General features: G+C 39.4%; 3 protein-coding genes, 2 long non-coding RNA genes and 1 other non-coding gene across 6 annotated transcripts; 3 read left to right on the forward strand and 3 right to left on the reverse strand.

Annotated features, from left to right (window-relative positions):
- Positions 1-1,543: 1,543 nt before the first annotated feature.
- On the reverse strand, positions 1,544-11,130 carry LOC5517332 (amyloid-beta precursor protein). The gene is made up of 8 exons (XM_001637304.3): positions 10,969-11,130; positions 7,401-7,561; positions 6,920-7,059; positions 6,135-6,506; positions 5,318-5,473; positions 4,691-4,925; positions 4,215-4,404; positions 1,544-3,366 (listed from the first exon to the last, which is right to left on the reverse strand). The coding sequence occupies exons 1-8, from the start codon at positions 11,017-11,019 to the stop codon at positions 2,941-2,943; spliced, it is 1,731 nt and encodes a 576-aa protein (XP_001637354.2). The 5' UTR covers positions 11,020-11,130; the 3' UTR covers positions 1,544-2,940.
- An 874-nt stretch (positions 11,131-12,004) lies between these two features.
- On the reverse strand, positions 12,005-12,127 carry LOC116621561. The gene has a single exon (XR_007313892.1). It is a non-coding gene; the product is annotated as a U5 spliceosomal RNA (small nuclear RNA).
- Positions 12,128-13,087: 960 nt separating this feature from the next.
- On the reverse strand, positions 13,088-17,607 carry LOC116621506 (methyltransferase LUC1). Its single transcript, XM_032387311.2, has 6 exons — positions 17,472-17,607; positions 16,238-16,544; positions 15,171-15,449; positions 14,710-14,849; positions 13,934-14,174; positions 13,088-13,348 (listed from the first exon to the last, which is right to left on the reverse strand). Exons 1-6 carry the CDS (start codon positions 17,490-17,492, stop codon positions 13,197-13,199), a joined length of 1,140 nt encoding a protein of 379 aa, XP_032243202.2. The 5' UTR covers positions 17,493-17,607; the 3' UTR covers positions 13,088-13,196.
- A 61-nt stretch (positions 17,608-17,668) lies between these two features.
- LOC125572142 lies at positions 17,669-17,981 on the forward strand. The gene is made up of 2 exons (XR_007313599.1): positions 17,669-17,749; positions 17,830-17,981. It is a non-coding gene; the product is annotated as an uncharacterized LOC125572142 (long non-coding RNA).
- Positions 17,982-19,579: 1,598 nt separating this feature from the next.
- On the forward strand, positions 19,580-21,219 carry LOC125572207. The gene is made up of 4 exons (XM_048732377.1): positions 19,580-19,628; positions 20,109-20,445; positions 20,552-21,164; positions 21,199-21,219. The coding sequence occupies exons 1-4, from the start codon at positions 19,580-19,582 to the stop codon at positions 21,217-21,219; spliced, it is 1,020 nt and encodes a 339-aa protein (XP_048588334.1).
- Positions 21,220-21,236: 17 nt separating this feature from the next.
- Positions 21,237-22,057, forward strand: LOC125572139. The gene is made up of 2 exons (XR_007313596.1): positions 21,237-21,719; positions 21,890-22,057. It is a non-coding gene; the product is annotated as an uncharacterized LOC125572139 (long non-coding RNA).
- The last annotated feature ends 3,804 nt before the right edge of the window (positions 22,058-25,861 follow it).

Below are 25,861 nucleotides of genomic sequence, written 5' to 3' on the forward strand. Positions count from 1 at the left end.
CCCTTTATCTTGTCTTTTCTTACCGTGTTAGCACAAAATCTGTGTGTAATTCAGCGAAACACTCAGCTTTAAAAATGGCCTTTATAAAGGTGGGTTTCACTTTTCAGTAAAGATTCAGAGTTAAGATTTTAATATTGTTTCTCTTGTCATATACGTTTGTGTCAATGCCTGATTTGGCATCTTTTGTAAACCCAAGGATTCAAAGATATTTTAAGAGGTGTCGAGGTTTGTTAAAATTGTATTTTTGGTGAGAATGTGTTGTAATTTATATATACACCTTTGCCAGTAAGAACATGCTGTACTGGGCAGTTGAAATAAATCAAATAATAAGTTAACAAGTAGCTGTATTCTGGTTAGCATGTATGGAGGCGTTTGGTGGTGTTTTTATCGCGAAAAACTAGTTTCGAGTCATCGTAGCCGCCATCTTGGATTTTTTATCCAAACCTAAGATGGCGGCTATGATCTCTCGGTTTAGTGATTTTCTTTTCGCGATAAAAACATCACCCAACGCCTGCATGCAGGCTTTTATTAATCGGAAAGGTCAAAAGTCCAGAGAAATGTCCTATATTTTTCCTTTAAAAATCCAGTATTTCCATATTTTGCAAAGGGAAATTAATTTGTCTCGCTTTTTCCTCGGATTTCTACCGCCTCGAAAAGGCATAAGGGAGATCAGCGCCACAGTAAGCCAATTGTTCGGACACGTCCTGTGCGGGTTGTGCAATGTGAAGGCAATGCACAACCACTATATATATATATATATATATTTAACGTAACTGTAGTAGATGACTTGTCTGACAGAAAGTCGGCCATCGTAATGCTGAGAAGTGATCGCAGTAGCTGGTCTAGGGGGAGGGTTTAGGGGGTTTTATCCCCCCCCCCCCTTTTTAATATGAATGTATTTGGAGCAATGCTCGTGAATCAAAGATGAAAAGGTGCCATATAAAATAATTGAATTGAACATGTAACAAAAAAAAATTACCCCCTCCCCTCTTGGTCGCTTGGCCACCCCCACCCCCCCTTTAGCGAAAAGCTAGATCCGCCCCTGGGTCGTAATTTTATATATTTTCCTCAATAAATTCGAAAGTCGAAATTGTTTCGTCTATAAATCCAGATGAAAACGAAAGGTTGTAACTGGAAAGAATGTGATGGCTCATGACGATCACAAAGTGATCCCAACAGACTGGCGTGCTCGTGACACCACATTCTGGTAAGAGTTCAGAAGTGGCCTTGCTTTCATCACAAGCAACCAAATCCCAGTCATCCTCGAGGACCCAGGGCGTCGTGGAGATGGGCACACAGGGAGCGCGCGAAAGAAAGAGTTCAGAGTTTCAGTGTTTTTTTCTTTCTCGCGCGCTCCGTGCGCCCGATCTCCGCGACGCACCCAGCGTCCCCGAGGATGAATCCCAGTTGTCCCATTACCCTTCTTTGCGAAGTTTGTGACAAAAAGAGACAATGACGTAGGAGGCAAGTTGGAAAGGACAACGCTGGATTGACTAAAGACGAATTTCGAACCCATTATTACGGCACATTAAAATCGCACACGTATTTTCAAGACATTTTTATTGCAGCAGCAGCCTAAGTTACAAATTTAAATAAAACTAAATCTTACCGAAAACAGTAAGTTGCGTCTGCCAAAACGGGCTTGTCGTGATGGGGTTAAATATCAATCAACTTCCGGTCACGTGTTACAATGGAACGCATGATTACAAGCTTGGATGATGATGATGTAAACATGATGCTGACAAATGCTTATAATGATGATGATATCATAATGATGATCATGTTAGTGATGATGACGGTGGAGTCAAAAGGTTGAAAGGGAAAGCCGTAGTTCCTCACCACCCTACTAGACCAGTCTTAGGGCGGGTTTTTTTACTCGTGATACCGGAATGAGAATTATTAGAATAGAAAAAGCGCGCGTTTTGTTTATAGCACGTTCCCATTTCGGAATGGGATAAAGGCCATTCCACCCATTTTGCTACCTGAAGCAGAATGACTTGAATGCCATTCTGAACATTCTCTACCAACCATTCCCATTCCAGAATGATAGAAAAAAAAAAGACGCGCCCTTAGTCAACTGGCGGATAACTGAATCTGCTAGAGCTGCAGTGCACTGGTGTATTATAGCAGTTGAGTACACTAAGAACTTGAAAGATTGAACGCCTTCGCAACTAGGAGTCCACGCTAGCCAACACAATAAACCGGCACCCGAGAATGTTAGTGTTACGATATTTTGGTATCTTCGCGTAGCGCTGTTGAAACTTTGCGTGGTTTTCTTCTCGTATAAAAAGCGTTCCTTTGCATAATATAATTAGTTGCTGATGAATAAACCATAGTAAAAGATAAATGCATCGTCCCCTTTTTTAAAAGGTTCTTAATCTATACATGTACACGTCTCACTAACGCTACTTAAATAACCTTTACTTAGATAAGATTGTAGTAGATGGCGTCGAAAAGCCTCACTGCTACAAACACTACACCTAATGGTAAGCCCTTAGTAAAAACAAATACGAAAATTCAAACCAAAGAATGAGTATATATATCTTGTTAAGCCCGTGCCACGGCCTGTGCTATTTCTACATTTCCTTTTAGAGCAATGGGCGGATAGAAAGATTTATAAATGCTACACTCTCCACGCGTATAACATTTTTCTCAATTCGTCAAGAATCAGAAGACCTTGATACCCAAGAGCGTTTAGAAGATCCTAGCGAACTGGCATATGGTCAGGGGACCGAGTCTTATAAAAGTTAGGGGTACATGAAAAGCCCTTGGTCTTTAGCGCTAGTCAACCCTTTACCTTCCTTCGATAATTTACCAAAAAATCCCATTCCCGTGCCCTTCACAATAACGCTCCCGTTCGCATTTCTCGCCAGTCTTATTAACTGTAGCGCTATCAACCTGCCCATAAAGAGAGTGCAGTTAAGGTGGCGGCACGCTAGTCTAATAGTCGTAGAACTTGTAGGTAGGGTTCTCGTACCCGTTCTCTTGAAGATCCGTCAGCCGCTGCTTCTCAGAGTTCCCGTCCGCGTCGGGGTCAACAAGAACCGTCTTGGTAGCGCTGCTGCCACGTGACCTCCTCATCGCCATGGCAACGATGATGACGATCATGATGACGAGGGCGCCGCAGCTTAGACCAATCACGGCTGCGAATGTGGCGGGAGAGCGAGGCTCGCCGAAGAAGTCGCGCTCATTCTCGGGCTCGTCCTCTTCGTCGTGTTTGCGGTGTTTCTTGCTGTTGCCGTGGCGACCGTGGTGTCGCTCGCGCTCCTCGTGCTTGCGGTAAGGTTTGTTCTCGTCTTCCTCGCCGTGGACCGCGGATGGAGTGGTCGGGGCCTCGGTCATCTTCTCAGTTGGTGGTTCAGTCGGCTGAAATACCAAGAGATGGGACATTTAGTCAGGGGTACCTCAATATTAGCGATACTGTGTTTTCCATATAACTATATTGATTTGTGGTCCAGCCAACAATAAAATGGAGACCATATATGACGATCTATATAACGATATCATTTTTCGGTCTCTCGCTATATATATATCCTTTTATCGATGTTTGCTGAAACAGTTGTTCATTTCCCGAAGAGAGAGCAGTGCCCCAAAAGCGCTTGTATGTTAACCTTTTAAATAAACCTGACCATAACAAAAAAATAATGGTCGTATAGGGGGCTGGTTCAAATGCCTTTTTTTCATTCCTACCCAGAATAAAACTGGAGTCTTTGCAAGAAAAAAGGTGCAGACCATTTTAATAGTCTCTTCGGCTACGCAATCATCTTTTCGCAGTGCCGTGAGGACGGCGTGAAAGCAACACCTACGCAAATGAGGTCTTTTTCGCCTTTACGCATTTGTTGTAGCATCCGTAAACACGACTTTTCGTGCTGTGTATTTCAGGTGATTACATAAAAGATTCTCTGTCTACAACGAACTATTTTGTCACCCTAGAAAGATACCAAGAACGAGAAAGCATCCAATTCCATCGGCTGATTTTGAAAAGCTATTGCGTTTTTTTTTTTTTTCAAACTTTTGCTTTAGATGGCTTTGCATCATTTATGGATGAAATTACAAAATAACAATTCAAAAACATAACTTTATCTATGGCTCCATAAATTCAGTGTTTAAAACATTCAAAGGTATTGTAGATGGACGGATGCAAATGGATTTTTTCTACTTGCTATGAGTGGCAAAGGACGACAAAATGGCGGCTGCCTGAGGCCAGTACTCACGAGAGGGATCTTGGGGGCCCAGTTGGGCAGCTCAAAGGCGAACTTCCTCATGATCTTGGGCATGTTGTACAGCAGGGTCATGGTGTCGTTCATACGCTGGTTAATCTTGTCCAGATGCTCCTTGAGGTTAGCACGCATCTCCTCGGTCATCTCTGGGTTGTGCTTGCTCGCGATTTTAAAGTAACGGAGGCTTTAATGCAATGGAAAGGTAATATTTTAGCAAGTGATGCAGGGTCAGATCCAGAAGGGAGGGGTGGGGCCGCATTTGGTGGTCATCCATCAGAATATTGTTGAGTTTATGGCACATTTTTTCCTTCCACATTATTTTTTCATTACACAATAAATAAAAATACAAACAAACAAACACAAAAAAACCCACTGATTATGAAATAAGCGGCTCCCCCGAATAACCACCTCTCCTTGAACATTGATGTTTATCTGCGCCCGCTGTTCATTCAAGACATAACAGTACTCACTTGTGAACGCGGTCCTCGTTGCAAATGTTCGTGAACATTCGCATGGCGGCCAGGATCTTGTCTGGGTTCTTGATCTCCCGCCTGAGCTCGCGGAGGAAAGTCTTGATGGTCTTGTGGCGCTTCTCGTTGATGTGGATCTGCAGACACTGATGATGCTCCTCGTGGAGGCGCTGGCGCTCCAGCTTGGCTTGCTGCTCAAGGGTGGAGATGGTCTCCTTGAAGCGCGCCATTACGCCTGTCAACAAGCAATTGATCAGTACCCTTTGAAACAAACGCAGGAGTATGGAATTACTTATACACTGACCACCCTCGGGGCCGTGGAACTTGGGCAGTGGATACCACTGTCGTCCTACTTAAGCACAACGGCATTTAAGCTTCCAAGGCGAAGAGAGAAGGAGAACGATGTGGATACAAAAATGAGAAGTAAATGAAGACAGAGAATTAGCCTGATGTGTCAGTAAAGCGGACTATCGCGTAGCGTCTACTGATAAATCAAACTAAGAGAGAACAGAACCTTTTTCTTCGCTTACACTCTTTGAAATTTTCACATGCACGTAAGCTCTTTACTATGCACTCATTCCTCCGTCTCTGACTTCTTTTACCAGTGAAAACCTGCATTAGACATACCCGCCATCATCTGCTCAGCCTGCTTGGGTTCGTCCTTGTGGAGGATGTTGTAGCGCTTCTCTGCGTCCTCCCATTGCTTGATAACTTGCTTCATGTTGACGCGGTGCTGCTCATTCAGCTTTTTGCGCTCCTCCCGGTACTTCGTCAGGTTGCACCCTGTATGACATGGTAAACCCAGTTAAAACAAGCAATCCTCAACTAATGCACACTTTTGTATTAGGACCAGCGGCATATCCAGGATTTTTAACAAAGGGGCCCAAAAGGCCATTTCAAGGCATTTTCTCCTTTCAGATAATGTCTAATACATTTACTGGGCCACCCCCCTCTCCCCCCTGTTGAAAGTTCTACTTGTGGACGCCTTTTTATTTGAGTGTCAACAGACGACATAATAAAAAACAGTTAAATGACTTTGCTGATGGAGGAGTAAATGGCTCACAGGTGAAACCTGTGAAGGCCTTGAAATTAAAACTGGCTGTAAGGTTGTCTAAATGCATTGTTTGAGTAAGATGGAGTAAAACAAGGTCCTAAAAATGTCCTGATAAGTTATTTTTAGCTAGGGAATGTTTTCATATACGAAACATATTTGGGAGGTGCCAAAATTAATTACATGTTGAAGAAGGGGCAGAGGAGAGGGGGGGGGGGGCTATGATCAAGAATGCATGAAAAATCAGGTGCATATAGTGGGGAGAATAAAATGAGTCCTTAAGCTTCTCATTATGAATAAGTCAAAAGGGAGAGGAGGTACAAAGCCACTCCCTTACCATAGATTGTGTATGTAGGTGAGACAGTTCTTTGAAAGCTTGTTATAACCACTCACCAAACAAAGCAGGGATGATCTTCTTGTCATACTCCTTGACCTCTGCCTCCAGCTTGTCAATAATCGAGGCGGGCGGGGCAGTGGTCGGGATGGGTGTTGCCACTTCAACCTCAATGGCAGGAACAACCTTCTCGAAAGGAAGCTTGTTATCTGGCTTCTTGACCGGGCAGCATACAAACTCAACACCAGTGAACAGACCAGTGTTGCATGGTAGGAGGACGCCATAATACCTGAGATTGGCGTCTTGATCCTTGCACTTCTCCTCTGCCTTAATCTTCCAGAAGTCATGGGACTTGCACTCGCTTCCGGGGTGAAGATGCTGAAAGCGACAGCCGGGTGGCACCAGAAGAGCATCAGCTTCGAACTTGCCAACTGGGAGGAGAGTAGGAAGCATAAGTCAGATTAAAGAGGCAATGAATAAGGTAGTTTACACTCTAAGGTATGGTTAGATGTTCAAATATTTAGTAAAGTTTTAAAAAAGTCATCCCCAGAAATCTTCCTTAGATATGAAAACAACAGTGCTGTCTTACCGAATGAAACCTTTAATAAACAAAGAATGGGGATATAAAATGGCATCCTCAGGAACCCAGGGTGTTGAGGTCAGCATTAAATTGTGTGAAAACGAGAGGGGAAACAAGGTCAATAAAGGGGGAGGATAAGGGGCAGGAGAGAAGAGAAGGGAGTGAGAAGACACCCTGGGAGTCTACTCTGTTAATGCCAGTTCTAAAACATTGAAACACAATATGCGATCTATGCTAGTGCAACATAAAAATAATTCTACTTACCAAGGCATCTGTATGGCAAGACAGTCTTAGTGGCATTGCAGTTGACATTCTTAGGATCACACCAAGTCTTGATAGTCACATTCATGTTGGCTTCCACAACATTGCTTACATTGAGCTTGGGGTACACATGTTGGCAGTACCTGAGAACAAGGCAAAAAGGGAGCATTTAAAAAACTACAGAGAAGCTGTAGAAAAACTAAGTGGTCTGTGTAGGGATAGTGGAAAGAGGAATATATTTCAACACTGACTTTTCAATAAGAACATTTTTTTTAGTTCCTACATTAGCAAGGGCTTCCGAGCATTTTGGTAGAAAGCATTTTCATTCTGTAATTCTATAAGTTTGGTCAAACTTTTCTCCTTAAACTACAGAAACACTTGCTACATGGTTAACATCTTTTACTTTTTCATCTTTCTCCAAAATAAGAAATGCCTGCATAAATGCTTCAGTTTTCACCAAAGCTAAGATAATAAGCCTTCTTACTTCAGCACTTGTTTGGTGCTTGTAGAGCACATGGAGTGTCCATTCTCATCTGTCGCCCATTCCCCTGTGTTGATGTCCATGTGCTGGTTGACCTTGCCACACCACATGGCTACAAGAGGCTCATGTTTGGGTAGAGATTCGGCACTATCTTCACATAGCACCTAAACAGAAAGATGGGTAGAGTTTGAGGATTTCGAGTGATTTTAAAATTTGGAGAAGTTTGAAATGCATGCTTTAAATGATTCATTCTCATATCACAGGCTTACCAGACTCTCAGTCAGTCTCCAGTCAATCTCGGTACCTTGCTCAAATATTTTCACGATTCATCTCCTCCTGTAATTGTCTTATATCCTAGAATAAAGGTCACAATAAACTCTTATTGATTTTTGATGTGAATTTATCCAGAATAAACGGTATTTCTAACGTTTGAGCAGTTGAGGGATTTTGCATTACTCGATGCCTTCAAAAATTAGTCAGGCAGCCTTCGTAGACATGCGATCAGATCAAGCGGCCAGAATTGAAATACGATAATTTTTGGAAAAACACCCACCACAGTGTGGTAGAATATAAATGTCTCCATGTCCATTGAATTCGCATGTTGCATCCACAGATTCCTCTATCGTCTCTGGATTGCCGAAATGTGTAAAAAACTCAGCCTTTTTTGGTAGGAGATTGTTTGGGAGGCCGAAACTCGCAGGAGACATGGGGACATTTATATACTACAGCACTATGGTGGGTGTTTTTCGAGATTTTACTTGTATTTCGCTTGATCTGATCCCATGTCTCCAAAGGTTGCCTGCCTTTACTTATTTTTGGAGGCATCAAGTAACACAAAATCCCTCAAATGCTCACATGTTTGAAATACCGCTCATTCGGAATAAATACACATCACAAATCAATAAGAAATTATTGTGACCTTTATTCTAAGATATAAGACAATTACAGGAGGTGATCAATCCTGAAAATATTGGAGCTAGGTACTGGAAACTGACTGAGAGGTTGGTAAGCCTGTGCTCATATCTCCTATAAAGAGACATACAGTATTTGGCGGGAGTTAAAGGAAGGAAGGCTAGACAAAAGGGATTTAAAGATTTTCTTTGTTTTATTCATTGCATAATAGCAACGGGAATGTGATGTTTGTATACAGTAATAACAAGGTGCAAAAGAAGGAAACAAAATATATAAAGTAAAACATAAATGATGTTTCTGCAGAAAATGTAGCTTTTACTGAATACTGTAATTTTGTTGCTATAGTGACAAGATTTTATTATGTTATATATCTGTCATGTCGTTGGTAGTTATAACAAATGCAATGCCCTATACCTAAAGCCAGAGTACTGAGTAGCTATGGTTTACAGGTTATTTTGTATATTCAATGAAAATTCATATAATCAGCTGAAACATGTACTTTTAATATTTTGAGATTTCTTTTATTATTATCACCATTACCATTACCATTACCATTATTATCATTACCATTATTATCATAACCATTATTATTATTATCACTATCACTATCACTATCATTATTATTATTATTATTATTAATTGGAAACGGTTTGGTTTCCACACAAAAAAAAAACATTTAGACGCCCTGTAAGTCTGGGAAGATTTTGACATTTTCAATCCTTTAATATAAGTAATAAGGTATCCCATATTTTTGAAGGCAATAAGCAATTAACATACTAAAAGACAGCAATGGTAGAAAAACATTAGATTGGACACTTCCAGGATACCTTTATTAATCTGGTGTATTCTAGATTAGTATAAAAATTATATCGACAAATCATATAAGGACAACTACAGTATTCGTCATGATGTGGTCAGACCTCAAATGGGTACAGTAAATAGCTGCTAATGACTGGTCAAAACACCTTATTAGCTATCTATTTGAGGTGGGCAAGAACATCTTTGTTAAGCGAATCACAGACCTATTGTGGATGTTTTAATTAATTGGAAAATATGCCTACATGTTTTGAAGTAGGAAAACAAGAGCATGTTTGTTATTTCTAATTTTAGCATAAGGTCAAAATAACATCTTGATAAAATTTCTGCTTATCTGATAACTGTACAAAACTTTAATTGTACAATGCTTTGGTGGTTTAAACAGACAAAAAAGATTACTTAGGTTTTTTTTAATAAAATCCTTTTTTGTTGAGAGCAAGGAAAGATGGAAAACCTTGATGTTATCAATTATTAACAAGTATAGCCTCACTCAAAAGAAGTGTGACAGCTATATGTGCCAGCTTTTGTTACAGAAACTTTGAAATAATTGCATAAAGGAATAGCAGAGAGACAGAGCACCCAATACAAAACTGGAAATCAATCCACTCTCAATAGTATAGAAGTATACTCACTAACGACACTTTAACTTTTATTAGTTCCCCAATAACAGTTGCCAATAAAAAGGAGAGAGGTTTATGCATATCCTTTTTTTCGTGAATTTTAACAACTTTTTTAATTCATCACATTCTACATTACAATATTTTCTTATGCTGCTTTGAAATAAAAAAACAAAAAGAAATTTGAGACAGCCTGAAAAAAAGTTTTTAAGTTTATTGTAAATTCTTTTTCCTTTTAAAAACAAAAAAACTTCACAGCATCTTAGAGAAAAAAAACCCTAATGTTTGCGTTAGTGTTTCATTTAATGCCAAATTCATGACTTTTTCTTAACCTAGAATGACACATAAGTACATAAACGGGAAGACTACAGAATTCAAATATCATCACATCTAATAAGAATTGATACCATTCTTATCAACAAAATATTCTTATCAACTGAAATATTAAGTGCAGGTTAAAAGAGTTCCGCTGTAAAGAAAGAGATAAATTCGACTTGTGAAATGGGGGAAATAAGACAAATAAATACAATAACGCAACTAAAGAACGAAAGCCATTTCACTGTTAACTTGCGCGAGAACCCATTACAATGTTCGTTTCAAACCCGGCACTTCAAACGACGAAAACTGAAAGAGAATAAATGTCGAAGTAATCTCTATTCCATTGAAATAAATCGAAATAGACTAATAGCATATCGGGCGGAGAATACAGCAAGCGCCTAATTAAGAATATTAAAAACTTTCCTCGTCGTGGATAGCGGGTTTTTCTTTTTACCAGCTTTCAAAAACTATCAAGTTTCAAAAGAAGTTAAAAAGAGATTTGTCAAAGGATATAGCCCGGATTGTACCCTTTATTGTAGATGCCCATCAAGGCGGGGGCAAACAACACTAAAACTGTGCAATTCAGCATAATTTGGACGGACAATAATACGGGGATAGTTGTGGTTTACCAACATTGCTACCGAAGCATACAGAAACAACAAGAAACTCGATGTTTTTACGATAACAAACACTCTGTAAAAATGTCTAAGGATGCGATTATACTACTTAACTTGATAATTCACAGTCGTAATCAAGAAAGACGACTGTTGCTCAAAGGCGAAGGCACAAGCCAGCATGTTCAAAATTCATGATACGAAATATCACAAATCCAATGCGAAGCGCTACAATACAGAAGTTTGCCCTCGAAATAGGCTTTCCCTCGTCTGCAATAACCATTAAATGCTTACCTTAAAGAAACACACTGACGAAAAGATCGTCAATGTTACGATCCAATTCATATTTCTCGTGAAAGACGCCAGAAAAGTTCCTATGGTAGAAAACAAAAATGGCGGACCTAAAGTTTGAGTTGCGCTTGTTCTAAATCAGTCACGTGACAACCGCGGGTGATTTTGAGGTAATTTCCATAATAATGTGCCCTGCAGCTGGTTGGATGGTTTGAGTAGGTTTTGTAGTTTCCATATTTATAGGTTGGGGGCTTTTATCTTCGGCTTGGCAACGCCAAGTGCAGTCATACTCTAACAATAACATCTTCGATTCTTCATTCATCCGAATTCAGAATCATAAACTCTAAGATTAAAAGCTTTCAAGTTGTACGAGGGCTTAAATCTTGTTAATGTTATTTTATTTTTATCTTTTTTTTTTACAAAATATACTTGGTTGCGTTGTTAATTTAGTAAATTGTGGTTGTACCTAGTTTCTTTTGCAATAATTTCCGATACTATTTAAAAATACCGCATTTCTAGGAGGAAATAAGCAAATGATTACAAATTGACAGGGCAGTTTATCATTATGTTTTAGAGTTAGGCTATTTTTGTCACTTATAACAGTCATTTCTACATTCATATGTGCTTCTTTTTCACTCTGTGGCCCTTTGTCTATAGGCTTATTCAAATTAAAACTGGTGCGATTGTGCAATTTTTGTTTTGTCTAGATCATAGGCATAATTTTCGCCTTGTATATGATAAAGTGATAAAGATTGATTAGCACAACACTTCAGCTTTATCTTGCAGATAATTCCCGTCATTCAAGCAGCCAATATATCCGGAAACTTCCTACGTACATGGCGTTCTTACGGCCGGTGTCGGGATATGGCTTGAAGCGCTCAAATGACGGTCGAAGCTCCGCATTTTCTCTTGAGTCATAAACAAAGTTGAGGCATGTTGGCTTTGCTAACTTTAATGTTGATATGACGCATGTTACTTTAATAACAAGAAGGAGTAAAAATAATCCTGAGTAATAACTCTTTAACTTTCTTTGTTGGGGGGCCCCGCCGTAAGGCAGAGCTACAAAAAATTAGTCTATAGACTCATTATGTTGTTCTCCTCCACGGATATCTTTAGTAAAAGGCGAAAGATATATTCGGTAATTGAAGGAAAACCAGAGTAACTATACAGGATAAGGGGAGAACCTACTGTATTACCTCAACGAAACAACACATGTGGGATGCTGCTTCGAACAATTCGTGTCATGCGCAGAGGACGCACTCTTGGTCAGCTCTCATAAAACTTAGTTATTCAAACAACCATCACACCGGAAGCAAGTACGGAACTGACATAAGAGCTTAGAGGGTGTATTATTCTAGGACATTTATAAAAATATATTTTTTTTTCAATTAATCAGACTTGTGACGTCATCATGCGCTGGGAGTGGCAAAATTATTCGCTCTAAATTTTCAATGTACAAATTAGAAACATTGCAAAAATAGGAAACAGTTTTAAAAAGCTTTCAAAATGTAATTCTCGCAAGAACACATGTCATCTTGAATTTACGCCATTGCGAATGCGCGATGCGTCTGTGATGTTTCTGTGTCGTTTAAGCAGAAATAGAGACCGAGCAAAAAAAGGTCTCTTTACGCACTTTTTGCACGACAATATTTTTCACTCAGTATCTATCTCCGCTTATAGAGACACTTTAGCACAGAAACCCAGGTTAGAGCAGAACAGAAAACGGCCTAAGGAAGTAATGCTACGAAACCCAGCTGTTGTTTTGGTGCTCCCGAATGTCTCTCACGTATCCCGTTGTTGTGGGAGAGATGATGTAAGCCCATTTTAAGTTTTTTGGGCTGCTATAAATCCTATTACCCTTGGTTATATATCCGCGTTAGCTTGTGTAGCAGCCATCAGTCTAGGACTTTTAGGCCTTGTTCACACTGATATTTTAGTAGATCAGATTCCAGGGGGGGCTAGCTCTAAAGGATTGATCACCAAGTCAAATTGACAAACAGTCAACATCTATCACCCCCCCTAGGTAGATATCTCTGCTTGATTAGTTTACCTGGGCAAAAATGTTCTTAGGAACGCTCTATACCAGGTTTAGTAAATAGGCAAATAAAAATACTGTTACCAATCACAAGGATGATGCTTTACTTTAATTGAACTTTTACTATACACACTGCTTGAGTAAGTTTACTAACTAGTTGCAACAATAATAAATAAAGTCAACTAAAGCTAGATCACTATAGATCTGAGCGCTTTTTTATCACCATATAGCAGTGTACATAGTTCATGCCGTGTCTGCTTGGGTCGGTTGCCACATCAGCTTCGTATCGCCGGAAGAATTCATCTACAATGGCATCCTTTTCCTTGTCGGAACGATCGTCTGACAAGCCTACATGGGCAAGAGAAACATTTATTGCATTGTCATCTATAAAATATAATTCAGCAATCATAGGTGGAATTTATTTTAAGGCCGTTTTGAACAGTGGCAAAAAAGCTTGCCTGAACTTTTTCTAGTCATGAATTTTACTCAGGAAACCAAAGTCTACCAAATAATAATAATTTGATTATCAGTAAGTACCTCACAATCCAAGCCCACAAGATGGGAATGTGCAACTTGGCAAACTCATCACAATCACAATTCCCCATCTTTACCCCACAATCCCTAGGTACTACCTATAGCTTGGATCTATAACTGCTATTACTCCAAGTGCGCAAGGTAGAAATTGACCACTTTACAAACTTATAGACGTCCCTTCAACATCTTTACCCCACCATCCCCAGGGTGCAAGGTAGGAATACCCAACCTAGCAAACTCATAAGGATAGTATTCTGACATATCTATGTACGGAGGGTATCCATTACCGATATGAAAGTGGTATCACCACAAAAGGGCAAGGCAATATATACCACTTGGCAAACTCATAAGGATAATATTTCGACATATCTACATTACCCTCCCCAGGTCATTCATTACCTGATCTGTATGTGCTATTACTCCATGTGCGCAAGGTTGGAATGTACCACTTGGCAAACTCGCTGGGATCACCCTTTTCCTTCAACCACTTCTGACGATATGGGCAGGGAACAATCCCAGTTTTCATGGAGACAATCTCCAGGCCAGCTTTTCGGACAGCACTGTCTTCATCCTCGAAAGGCTTCTTGTATTCAGACATGGTGCGATAGTAGTTATTGAAGTTTGTCTTGAGAAATTCATCCTATAAAATAAAATGACATGTCAGAGAAAGGAAGTAAAAGGAAACCATGAAACACATTATTTAATTGTTCCAATTAGGCTGGGTTCCACTGTGAACATAACAGAGCAAGAGGCAAGAGAGAGGGGGAGATAACAAAGGAGAGGAGAGGAATTCTGGCTTCCTTTAATCTAGTGAGAAAGGAAATATATCTTCCATTTATAAATTATCTTTTACTTCTAACAAATAATTTGTAGGGGCAGTGAGCTACAAGAGGTGCTGATTTCCATTTCATTAATCAATATCCATCCAAAGTAAATTTGTAGTACAAAAGGGAAGATAATAAAATAAGTATAATTCTGTTTTTTTAGGTCTTTGAGTACATCAAATGCAACAAGTCTTTGCCATTCTTCACAAGATTTTACCATTCTTCAGAAGGTGGACTGCTTTTTGTAGGTTGGGATGGGTTGGATATGTGTCCATGAAATCCTGGTTCAACCTCGCTGGCCACTAAATAGAGAGACGTTCGAGGCTCTGGAACCAGGGTAACACCTAATACCTTGGTGATTGTGCCATCATCTACCAGTCCTTGCCAAAGATCTCTCATCTGGTGATGCATAGAGACTGGTGTGTCTTTGGTGTTGCCTAAAAACTGTCCTTCCTCATCAACAGCAAACTGTACCAAGACCATGCTGCAACCTTATAAAAAAAAACAAGACAAAAGCTGTATCTAGCTCTTATGATTGCTAACAGCATTGAGAAGTCTTTTTCCAAGCAGGGGTAGAGATGGGAGGAGCTTCCTTACCTAAAACTCACAGAGTTGGCAGCAACAAAATGATACTTTAAATTGTAATAGGTACAAGATATCATTAGTTAGCTAAAATATTAAATTTTCATACTGTCTTATTTAACTAACACATATCTGGTGAAGAGCCACCTGGTGGAAATGCATACATTATTCCATTATTATACTAATTTTGTTATTATTATTGAATGACTTAATTTAATCATGTGTCATACCTGGTCTCAGTTCAGCAGCTCGGTGAAGTAGGATTGTTTCCCAATCTATGGCCGCTTGTCTAGCAAATAGCTCTTTCTCCTTTGGGTCTGAAATCATTGTGTGGTGCAATGCGCCTGTGATGTCACATGGTTTGTCATGCAACCAGTGCATAGCGGTGGCAGAGAAGCCTAAAGTCACGCTATTGGCTGGCAGGCATTGACTGAAGAAGCTGGTCCCAGACGCTGTCATAAAGATATTTTTGAAATCCAAGAGGTAGCTTCGAGGTCCAGGAATCAGCCCTAGAATTAATAATAAAAATTGTTAGCTATCACCCTCCTTGCAGCTGGAATGCTGAATTACGAAAGCATAGATAAAATGTGTTTGAGGTATAAAAAGTGCCTCAGGCAATTGCCATTATGACTCATATCTGATCACAGAACATATTAAGATTAAAATTGTTGGTTTTTGATATTATATTTATATATTTATATATTATATTATATTTCAATTGTCTTGTACCTTCTTAACATTTTCATAAAGACTATATCCAGGTGTATGAACCAGGATGCCTGGAAATAACACACATGATCCATCTTGTTGGGTAGGATGCAGGTGTGATCCATCATTTAAATCGCCACTCACAAAATTGCTTCCTCCTAGTACTTCCTCTCAGTTCTGTGTTTTGCAGAAGTTATACATGGTGGCCAGGATTTTATAGAATTGTAAAATCAGACACCACTGATGCGACTATATTTTATGTTGCAATTCTTAATGATTATATAATTTTTAGTGTTTATTCAACTTTTTCTTTTAAGAATTTAACAAGAAGATGACATTAACAGAATTTTCCACTTTTATATGCAATATTATGGTTTTCTAATTATGGTGTGGGGGGGGCACCCTTTCATATTTGCAGTAACTGCAGTACTAATTTGATTAGATGTGATTGAATAGTGTTTTATCGACACATACACCTACAATCTGTAACAAAACTAATAAGGACACTTTCCCTCTCCCTTCCTCAATGTTGGAGGGCAAATGATCATGTGGATTGTAGGTATCGATATCTATTTGGCCATACATGTACCTTGCAACCTCATGAATACAGACTTAAAATCATTAACAGGCTGGTCTTCATATACAATATGGATGGGCATCTTCTCGTCATTCTCCCGCAGTAACTTGACTAAAGCATACATAAGGGGCATTGACGTCCCCCCATCGGCACAACCATAGTCGACTATGGTGAATGTTGAGTCTTTGGGCGTGGCTGTTATTGATGCCGCCTTTAGTACAAGAGGCAGAGCCTCTTCAATGACATCATAACAGCCTTTTGTGTTATCTGAGTAGAACCCGGAGCCATCAGAACCATATGGAATATGGCTGTGGGGTTTCTATGGAACATTAAATAAAGAACCATATTTACAAACATTTATAAGTAGGACAATGTCGAGAAAAGTATCTTCTTATAGCAATTTAGTGGTTTGTGTGATAGCAAATTGTTATGCAAGTCTTTATGATTTGCTTTTGTTGGTAGTTACAATGCTTTCCTGAGAATGCATCAATAACTCGCAGACGATGCTAGCTAGATATATACCCGGTGGTTCAATCGATAAAAATCAATATCGGAAAACCAATCGATAAATCGACATCAATCAATAATCTTAATTAATTGATATCGATTGGATCGGAAAATCGGTAATAGTCGATACTCACATGATACTGCCCAATTAGTCAATCGATTATATCGACTACATCGATGAATATTGATCTCTCTGTATATTATAAGTTGGCTGAGCACAAGTAAGTTTAGAATGCATGATTTGCTACATCTCTTCAAACTACAGCAATAATTTGTTACAAGTATTAGAGTATGCACTATGTACCCTGGATTAACTGTTGGTATTATTTTACGGACTGACTGCAACAATGATTTCACTACTACAAGTTAATTGTGTAGCATCCATAAACATTATTCTGGACGGCTGTGGCAATAACTACTGTGGCTACTTTGGCTATTACTAATTGGTGTTGGTTCCTTATTTTTCACGTTTTGTTTGCACATTTGGATTTAAAATCTCTCAGAATTGTCTTATCAGGTTAATCGAAAAATCGATAATTATCGATTGACCTCACAATTATTTTGCAATCGATTATTATCGATTGCCGATAAAATTAGTTAATTTTATCGATTAGAATCGATTAATATCGATTATCGGTTCTATCGATTGAACACCCCGGGTATATAGCAGGTTAGCAAGTAGCATTCGTTGCTTAGCTATTCCTTAGACCTTTTTAAAGTTGCTCGAGTAGGTACTTACATATTCACTGTCAGTAGACATTGTTTTGAACGTCACGGCAGGTTTATAGATTGCAGTTTGTTTGAGTAAAATCGGACGTGTTCCAGGGTCGAGATCTTTGCAGTCTTGCGTGACAGATTCCCGCTCATTATGGGGCTCCTGTGGCGAAATCCCCTGAAGATGGAAATGCATGCTGGGTCGGCCCCACCTACTCTGATGGGGGAACGGACACGAGTGACTGCAAGAGGCTAAGCGGATTTCGGCCTGAATTTATATACGAAAATACGAGAAAATGAATGGTGGGCAAAAGATTACTAACACTTTTTTTCTTTATCCATAACATAGCAGTATTGGAAATGTAGTTTGTACATTTATTCAGGGTTCTGCGGAAATTTTAACGAAAAGGAGAAAGAAACTACAGAACAACGGCGTGAAAAGCTGCAACATTCGTCTCCAAATGAAAAGGAGCCGAGTCGAAAATCGCAAGAGTTTCCAGTAATTAGTTTGTGAAAGGTATGAAAATCATCCCAATGTCGTGTTTGGTGTTGTAAGTAATTCTGAAATGTGTAATTACGCTCTAAATATTAAAATCCCGTTTTGTCACACGTAGCCCAAGGCTACTGTCAATAGTTTATAAAGGAATGTATGGGGGGATTTAAGATGCTTAACTTTGTTTCTTTTCGGTCAGTTGGCAGAAGTCTTGTTGAGGAACGTTTTTCATTTTTGCGCCCACCCTCCTCCTTGGTGGCAGTTTTGTCATTTACTGGGGGGGGGGGGGGGGTGTGAATAGGGGTATGTAAATCCGCCGATCCGCAACATTTTCGGGGCAAATCCGTGGATCCGCAGATATTTTTAGATCCGCCTGGTTTGACAGATAAACAATAGCATTGATTAAAATTCATTTAACCCATTGACTCCTGGCTTTTTTGGAGCTGAATTTACAAAAAAAACAGACTGAAAACAGATACCTTCCCCCCCTATTCTGAGTTTTATACAGCCCGTCAAAGTCAAACACAGCTGCACCTAGTCAGCGGTATCCAAGCTTTCCAACAGTGCTTTGCGGTCCCCACTTTTAATCCCTCGTCGTTGTGCTGAAGCCAGCACAAGTTGATGGTTGCTTGTATTTTTCATCAAAAATACAGCTATGAGCATATTAGGAGAGTGTCTCAGGACATCATGAAGTCTTTTGGGGCATAATTGAGTACCTTGCTTATGGATATTTGCAAGCAAAGGTGGATTCATGATGATTTTTTCTTGTTTGGCTTTGCCTGGATGAGAAAATAATTTTCTAATAAATCACCACAGCTCTCCTAAATGCTGTCTTTTCTGAAACCAAATTGATTCCAAAATTGTTTACACTGCTATTCTGGGTCTGTATGAGCTGGAATTGATTTGTTTGGCTTCGGGGTGAAAAGACTTCTAAAAAACCATCTGACTTTGGGGAGAGGAGTGTTGACTGGCCCTCCCCTCGTGAATTTTCTCCTGGATCTCCCAGAATGCTTTGCAATACGTAAAGATATTTTCGTGGTTGTACAATCCTTCAAGGAATGGACATTGTGTTTTGAGGCCAAGAAAATGTACCTGGAGGATCAGAATAAAAGGTATCTATTTGTGTCTTGAGCTGTGTTTGCTGATCTCTCTCCCTTGTGTGGTATTTTGAGCGTTTTACTGAGAGGGGTGATTCTGCTTTTCTCTCCTTGTTCGATTTGAGATTTGTCAAAGAACCTGTGCTATTATTTGGCTTAAGAGTAGATGCCAACACCTTTGTTGGATGCATATCTGCAAGACCATTTATCCCTTAGACTGATGCCTGAGTATCTTCATCTTGTTGTGTTTATTTTGAATTTATGAATTTTTTGGGTTGTGGGTACTTCCCAAAGCCGGTACAGGCCGGTTGAGGGGTCAATGTGTTAACAATGATTATTAATTATTAATTATTAATTAAAATACAGGAGAAAATGCCTTGAAAGGGCCTTTTGGGCCCCAAACCGTTGAAAGTCCTGGCTACACAACTGAGGTTGTAGAGAAGTAGAGAGGTCTCGTATTGTTATGCCGACCTCTGCAAACTCGTTCCTGAGAATAACTTGGTACTTTTATTAAGTGTGTCATTGTATGATTCTAGATTTTCGATGCTATTGAGTTTCAACTACACACTGATGAAGAGGCAGTTGCCTCAAAGTATCTTCTTTTTAGCAACTTTGTATGTTAACAAGCGCTACCAGCCATTACTGACAACACCTCATTGCATTATTTTACAGAATGGTGTCAGGGATGTCAGGTCCTCTACAGACAAACTAGGTGGATTTTATTCATCCCTAGTTGTCAGGGGTGTGAGGACCTCTACAGACAAACTAGGTAGATTTTATTCATCCCTAGTTGTCAGGGGTGTGAGGACCTCTACAGACAAACTAGGTAGATTTTATTGAGCCTAGTTGTCAGGAGTGTCAGGACTTCTACAGACAAACTAGGTAGATTTTATTGAGCCTAGTTTTCAGGAGTGTCAGGACTTCTGCAGACAAACTAGGTAGATTTTATTGAGCCTAGTTTTCAGGAGTGTCAGGTCTTCTACACAGCAAACTAGGTAGATTTTATTGAGCCTAGTTGTCAGGGGTGTGAGAACCTCTACAGACAAACTAGGTAGATTTTACTCATCCCTAGTTGTCAGGAGTGTCAGGAGTGTCAGGACTTCTGCAGACAAACTAGGTAGATTTCACTCATCCCTAGTTGTCAGGAGTGTCAGGACTTCTGCAGACAAACTAGGTAGATTTTACTCATCCCTCGTTGTCAGGAGTGTCAGGAGTGTCAGGACTTCTGCAGACAAACTAGGTAGATTTCACTCATCCCTAGTTGTCAGGAGTGTCAGGAGTGTCAGGACTTCTACAGACAAACTAGGTAGATTTCACTCATCCCTAGTTGTCAGGGGTGTCAGGACCTCTACAGACAAACTAGGTAGATTTTACTCATCCCTAGTTGTCAGGAGTGTCAGGGATGTCAGGACCTCTACAGACAAACTAGGAAGATTTTATTGAGCCTAGTCAGGGGTGTGAGGACCTCTACAGACAAACTAGGTAGATTTTATTGAGCCTAGTCAGGGGTGTGAGGACCTCTACAGACAAACTAGGTAGATTTTACTCATCCCTAGTTGTCAGGGGTGTGAGGACCTCTACAGACAAACTAGGTAGATTTCACTCATCCCTAGTTGTCAGGGGTGTGAGGACCTCTACAGACAAACTAGGTAGATTTTACTCATCCCTAGTTGTCAGGGGTGTCAGGAACTCTACAGACAAACTAGGTAGATTTTACTCATCCCTAGTTGTCAGGGGTGTCAGGAACTCTACAGACAAACTAGGTAGATTTCACTCATCCCTAGTTGTCAGGGGTGTCAGGAACTCTACAGACAAACTAGGTAGATTTCACTCATCCCTAGTTGTCAGGGATGTCAGGACCTCTACAGACAAACTAGGTAGATTTCACTCATCCCTTGTTGTCAGGGGTGTCAGGAACTCTACAGACAAACTAGGTAGATTTCACTCATCCCTAGTTGTCAGGGGTGTCAGGAACTCTACAGACAAACTAGGTAGATTTCACTCATCCCTAGTTGTCAGGGATGTCAGGACCTCTACAGACAAACTAGGTAGATTTCACTCATCCCTAGTTGTCAGGGGTGTCAGGAACTCTACAGACAAACTAGGTAGATTTCACTCATCCCTAGTTGTCAGGGGTGTCAGGACCTCTACAGACAAACTAGGTAGATTTCACTCATCCCTAGTTGTCAGGGGTGTCAGGAACTCTACAGACAAACTAGGTAGATTTCACTCATCCCTAGTTGTCAGGGGTGTCAGGAACTCTACAGACAAACTAGGTAGATTTCACTCATCCCTAGTTGTCAGGGATGTCAGGACCTCTACAGACAAACTAGGTAGATTTCACTCATCCCTAGTTGTCAGGGGTGTCAGGACTTCTACAGACAAACTAGGTAGATTTTACTCATCCCTGTTGTCAGGAGTGTCAGGGATGTCAGGACCTCTACAGACAAACTAGGTAGATTTTACTCATCCCTAGTTGTCAGGGATGTCAGGACCTCTACAGACAAACTAGGGAGATTTTACTCATCCCTAGTTGTCAGGGATGTCAGGACCTCTACAGACAAACTAGGTAGATTTCACTCATCCCTAGTTGTCAGGGGTGTCAGGACCTCTACAGACAAACTAGGTAGATTTTACTCATCCCTAGTTGTCAGGGGTGTCAGGACCTCTACAGACAAACTAGGTAGATTTCACTCATCCCTAGTTGTCAGGGGTGTCAGGACCTCTACAGACAAACTAGGTAGATTTCACTCATCCCTAGTTGTCAGGGGTGTGAGGACCTCTACAGACAAACTAGGTAGATTTTATTGAGCCTAGTTGTCAGGGGTGTCAGGAACTCTACAGACAAACTAGGTAGATTTTACTCATCCCTAGTTGTCAGGAGTGTCAGGGATGTCAGGAACCCTACAGACAAACTAGGTAGATTTTACTCATCCCTAGTTGTCAGGGGTGTCAGCATCTCTAAAAAAAGACTAATAGATTTCATTCAGCATTATTTGTGATATAAAAAAAAACTTAAGCAAATTCACATGCCTATTTTATTAAGCAAATTGATTACAATCTGTTTTAGGTTGCATAGAGTCCATGTTCACTGTATACCTCAATAATATTATCGTACCTCCAAGTGATATCCGGAATTTGATACAAGTTTCTGATAGCAAAAGCTAGTATACTTCCTTGACGTTCTTACGGGTTTCCTGTGGTGTTAAGGCTTCCCTGTGAAAGATCGCCTCCAAAAAGACGGTGTTCATCAACCAATCCCAACCATTTACTTTAGCGGAGCCAGCGCGGCCGTAGCCCTCGGGCGGAGCTCCATAGGTATAGAAATATGGTATAACTATGCGACTTGGTTTTGTGGTCATTGCGTGGGTACCCTGTGGTGTCACTCGCCAGCCAGCCAGCCAGCCAGTCAGTCAGCCGCGCAACTCCCAGGCCCCACTCGGCCCCGTAATGGCGACTAAATACAAACACGGAGCAAGGGAAAAGTTCTTTTCATGCGTTGATTATTTCTTTTTGCCTCAAATTTTGTGACTTAAGGATAAAGTCAACTAGAGGAGATCTACTAACATTCATTCACGCCAAGATTTATGTAAGGATATGTCTGGTTTTTGCTAGTAAATTTAATTAAGTAATAGTTCACATTAAAAAGCGAACAAAACCACAAGAAAGCGGCAAAATGCAAGGTTAGTTTCAGACGACGATTTCTTTTGTCTATTGAGGATATGACAGTTATTGGGCTTTTTGTTGTCCTTTTTGTTTGCTTTGAGAATGAGCATAACACCTTTTGTTTTGTTATTCTTTGTTCTATCTTTATTCTTGATTCTGTTGAAATATTTCATAAAGGCTAACCAATATCGTGTTGCATTTGTCATATACTGGTAAAGAAGACCGTTCTTGTCTTTATATCCTGTGCTCTTAGTCCTAAGAAGATACATATCCTTAGAAGATACAGCAACTTGTTCAACTTACAAGAGAAATTTTCCTTACCGAGGATAAAAACAAAACAAAAATTCAACCCCTGTTGCCAATATGTTTGTTATTGTCTGCATCTTACATCTCATGTGTTTATTATTATTTTTTCAAATATTTGTGGAAATTAATCAGATTATAAATGTCTTGATGAAAAGATTGTTTTGAAAGAAATGTTACTCTTTTATGAACCAGGGACTACCTGAGGGCCAAAATGAATGCTAAAGACTGGAAGACATGAGAATTGAAAACCATGTCTTGAAAGACATGTCTGAAAGACAGTAGGGAGTTCTTATTCACTAGTCATTTGATACCCCCACACACATGGTCCCAGGAAAGGGTGGGGGATTAGACTTTAATAAAAGCCTGTTTCCAAGTTAAGAGTCAAAAACAGTCAATACCACCACCCCTCTTGATATATTCTGGTTAAAAAGTAATCTAAAACCTCACATTAACCCCTGACTTCCCCAGGACCATAAGGGAGGGGGCTCAAATGACTAGGGCATTACTATGTGATTCAGCAGTACACACTAAATAGGTTTTTTTTAGAACAAGATACTTATATAAAACTAAAAACATAACTTTGCTTTTTAAATAATAAATCTGTAACGAAAACAGTTTTCTATTAACCTAAAGATAATGGGAAAGGGGATATTTTAGGAAAGTACTGAATATAATTATCACATTATTGTTATTAGATTTTCTTTTCAAACATTTAAAAAAGAGTCATATTTCTTCCTTTCCTTCTCCATGTTGACTATTTTTATGCAATTGATGCTCTTTGCTATTTCCCCTCTACACCAAAAATAAATTAATAAACAGATTTGATTTTTAAATTAGAAATTTTCATTTAGTACTTTCACTTATATCTTCTTTTTAGGATTTCCTTTCCTTTTCCATTACATTTATTTTAAAGGTTTAGATTTATTTCATTGGAATGGTTGGATCCAGGGTTTCTAAAAACACCAAAATATAATGCATTACTGGATGTATATTTGTAGATATTAATTCCCATGGGGATGGAAAATCACCACTTAAAATGGTACATTAAAACTTCAGTATTGCATCTTATCTAAAATTGTGTCTGACCCTATTTTCTATCTTTGAAATCCTGTTTCATCCATTACTTGTTCTTTGCAAGGACAAAGCTTGTCAGAATGTAGCTATACAAATGTACATTAATGAAACTTTTATTAAGGAAAGGGTTTTTTAGGGCAGGATACTTACACTTTATAACACTAGCAACAACCTTGTTCTTTTTCAATAATAGAATTCTGTTCACATAGCATGGATAGCATAGACATGGTCTCTTTAGAGGCCTTTGGTGATGAAAGGGTTAAGATAATGGGAAAGGGGAAATGTCAAGAAATGCTCAATCAAATTATTTTCATTATGAGTCAATTCCCTTTATATCTCCTCCCCCGTCGACTATTTTTTAGTCAATTGATATTCTTTCCTTCCTCTCTACCCCAAACATAGATCAATGAAAGAGTTTGGTTTGAAATTAGAAGTTAGCATTTTAGCACTGTCAGTGATGCATTAGATGTTTTTTTTGGGGATTTGCTTCCAAAATCAATTTGTTTTTTCTTCATTGCATTCATTTTGGAGTAGGCCACCAACAACAAGGCCACTATATGGTAAATGGTGGGTGCACCAATATGTAATGCATGAAAGGAGATATATTTTTGGATTTTAATTTTCAGACATTTTTCTGAATATTCGGTCCAATGAAGGAGAGAATCGCCACTAAATCAATACATAAAAATTACAGTATGGCATCTAAACAGTCTAAATATATTATTTCAAATCTGTGGAATGCTGTTACATCCATGACCTATTCTGCACAAGGGCAAAGCTTGTCGGAGTATTGTTTTGATTAAAAAAAATATATTTATAAACTTCTATGATGGGACATAAGAATTTACCATTAGACTCTTGACAACTTTGACAGCCATATTCACACCAGGAATTGTGTTTGTTAACTTTGATGTACTGCATAATTTAAATTATTGAATAAGGCCTGGATCCATTTGGTTGGTACTATAAATAAATCTCAGTAAAGAGCAGGATCCTAGATCCCCCAAAAATACCTCAATCAGTCAACACAGAATGCTGGCTTCGCTTTAAGGCAGTGCCTAAATCTATATATTAGAAAATAACTGAAATGAAGGTGTCAGGGTGTCAGGACTGACAAACAAGAAAAGGAAGAAAATAGTTTCCTAAATCTTGCATGGCATCACAAGAAAGGACGTGTTGATGATAAGCCTGGTAAAATGCAAGAGCTTAGAAAATACATATAGCTATCTTGGAGATAAAAGCGCACTCTTCTCGACGATATTAATTGAGTTATTTTAGCATCAAACGACAGCGTTGCTAGTATGTAGTAACATTTGCCGGAAAAAGAGGGGGGAGGGGAAGGGGATTTTACATAATGGAACGTGTGTTCGGGGGAGGGAAAGATTGGAAAGATTTGCTTGACTTTCAGTGATGTGACTGTACCGATAGAGCAGATATCATGCAAAAACACTACTTCTAAAAAGTAATTTCCTCATTGTAAAATTTTCACCTTTGCCCTTATTTTAATGTTAATTTTCTTTCATTTCATTGTGTCGTTTTAATGTACAAATCTTGAGTCATAAGTCCTTTTACCAGTTGATTTATATACACGTTAACTTGTGTAGCAGCCATCAGTCTAATAGGACTCAGGCCTTGTTTACACTGATATGTAGTAGTTCAGATCCCAGGGAGGGCTAGCTTTAAAGGGGTTGGTCACCAGGCCTAATTGATAAACAGTGAACATCTATTAACCCCCCCCCCTCACTTAGGGAGGTATCTTTACTTGATTAGTTCACATGG

Source organism: Nematostella vectensis, chromosome 9 (assembly GCF_932526225.1).
Source record: "Nematostella vectensis chromosome 9, jaNemVect1.1, whole genome shotgun sequence".
NCBI lineage: Eukaryota > Metazoa > Cnidaria > Anthozoa > Actiniaria > Edwardsiidae > Nematostella > Nematostella vectensis.

Bases quoted from the DNA above. Each gene is read 5' to 3' on its own strand.
- LOC5517332 (XM_001637304.3), bottom strand. From the start codon at position 11,019: ATGAATTGGATCGTAACATTGACGATCTTTTCGTCAGTGTGTTTCTTT. The intron at 4,405-4,690 runs GTGAGTACTGTT...ATTGCATTAAAG, and splicing joins AACGAGGACCGCGTTCACAA to CCTCCGTTACTTTAAAATCG. The intron at 3,367-4,214 runs GTGAGTACTGGC...TTGGTATTTCAG, and splicing joins GGGCCCCCAAGATCCCTCTC to CCGACTGAACCACCAACTGA.
- LOC116621506 (XM_032387311.2), bottom strand. From the start codon at position 17,492: ATGTCTACTGACAGTGAATAT. The intron at 15,450-16,237 runs GTACATGTATGG...TATTAATTCTAG, and splicing joins TGTATTCATGAGGTTGCAAG to GGCTGATTCCTGGACCTCGA. The intron at 13,349-13,933 runs GTAATGAATGAC...TTGCCCATGTAG, and splicing joins TAATAGCACATACAGATCAG to GCTTGTCAGACGATCGTTCC.
- LOC125572207 (XM_048732377.1), top strand. From the start codon at position 19,580: ATGCTATTGAGTTTCAACTACACACTGATGAAGAGGCAGTTGCCTCAA. The intron at 19,629-20,108 runs GTATCTTCTTTT...ACTCATCCCTAG, and splicing joins GAAGAGGCAGTTGCCTCAAA to TTGTCAGGAGTGTCAGGAGT. The intron at 21,165-21,198 runs GTCAGGGGTGTC...CAGACAAACTAG, and splicing joins GATTTCACTCATCCCTAGTT to GTAGATTTCACTCATCCCTA.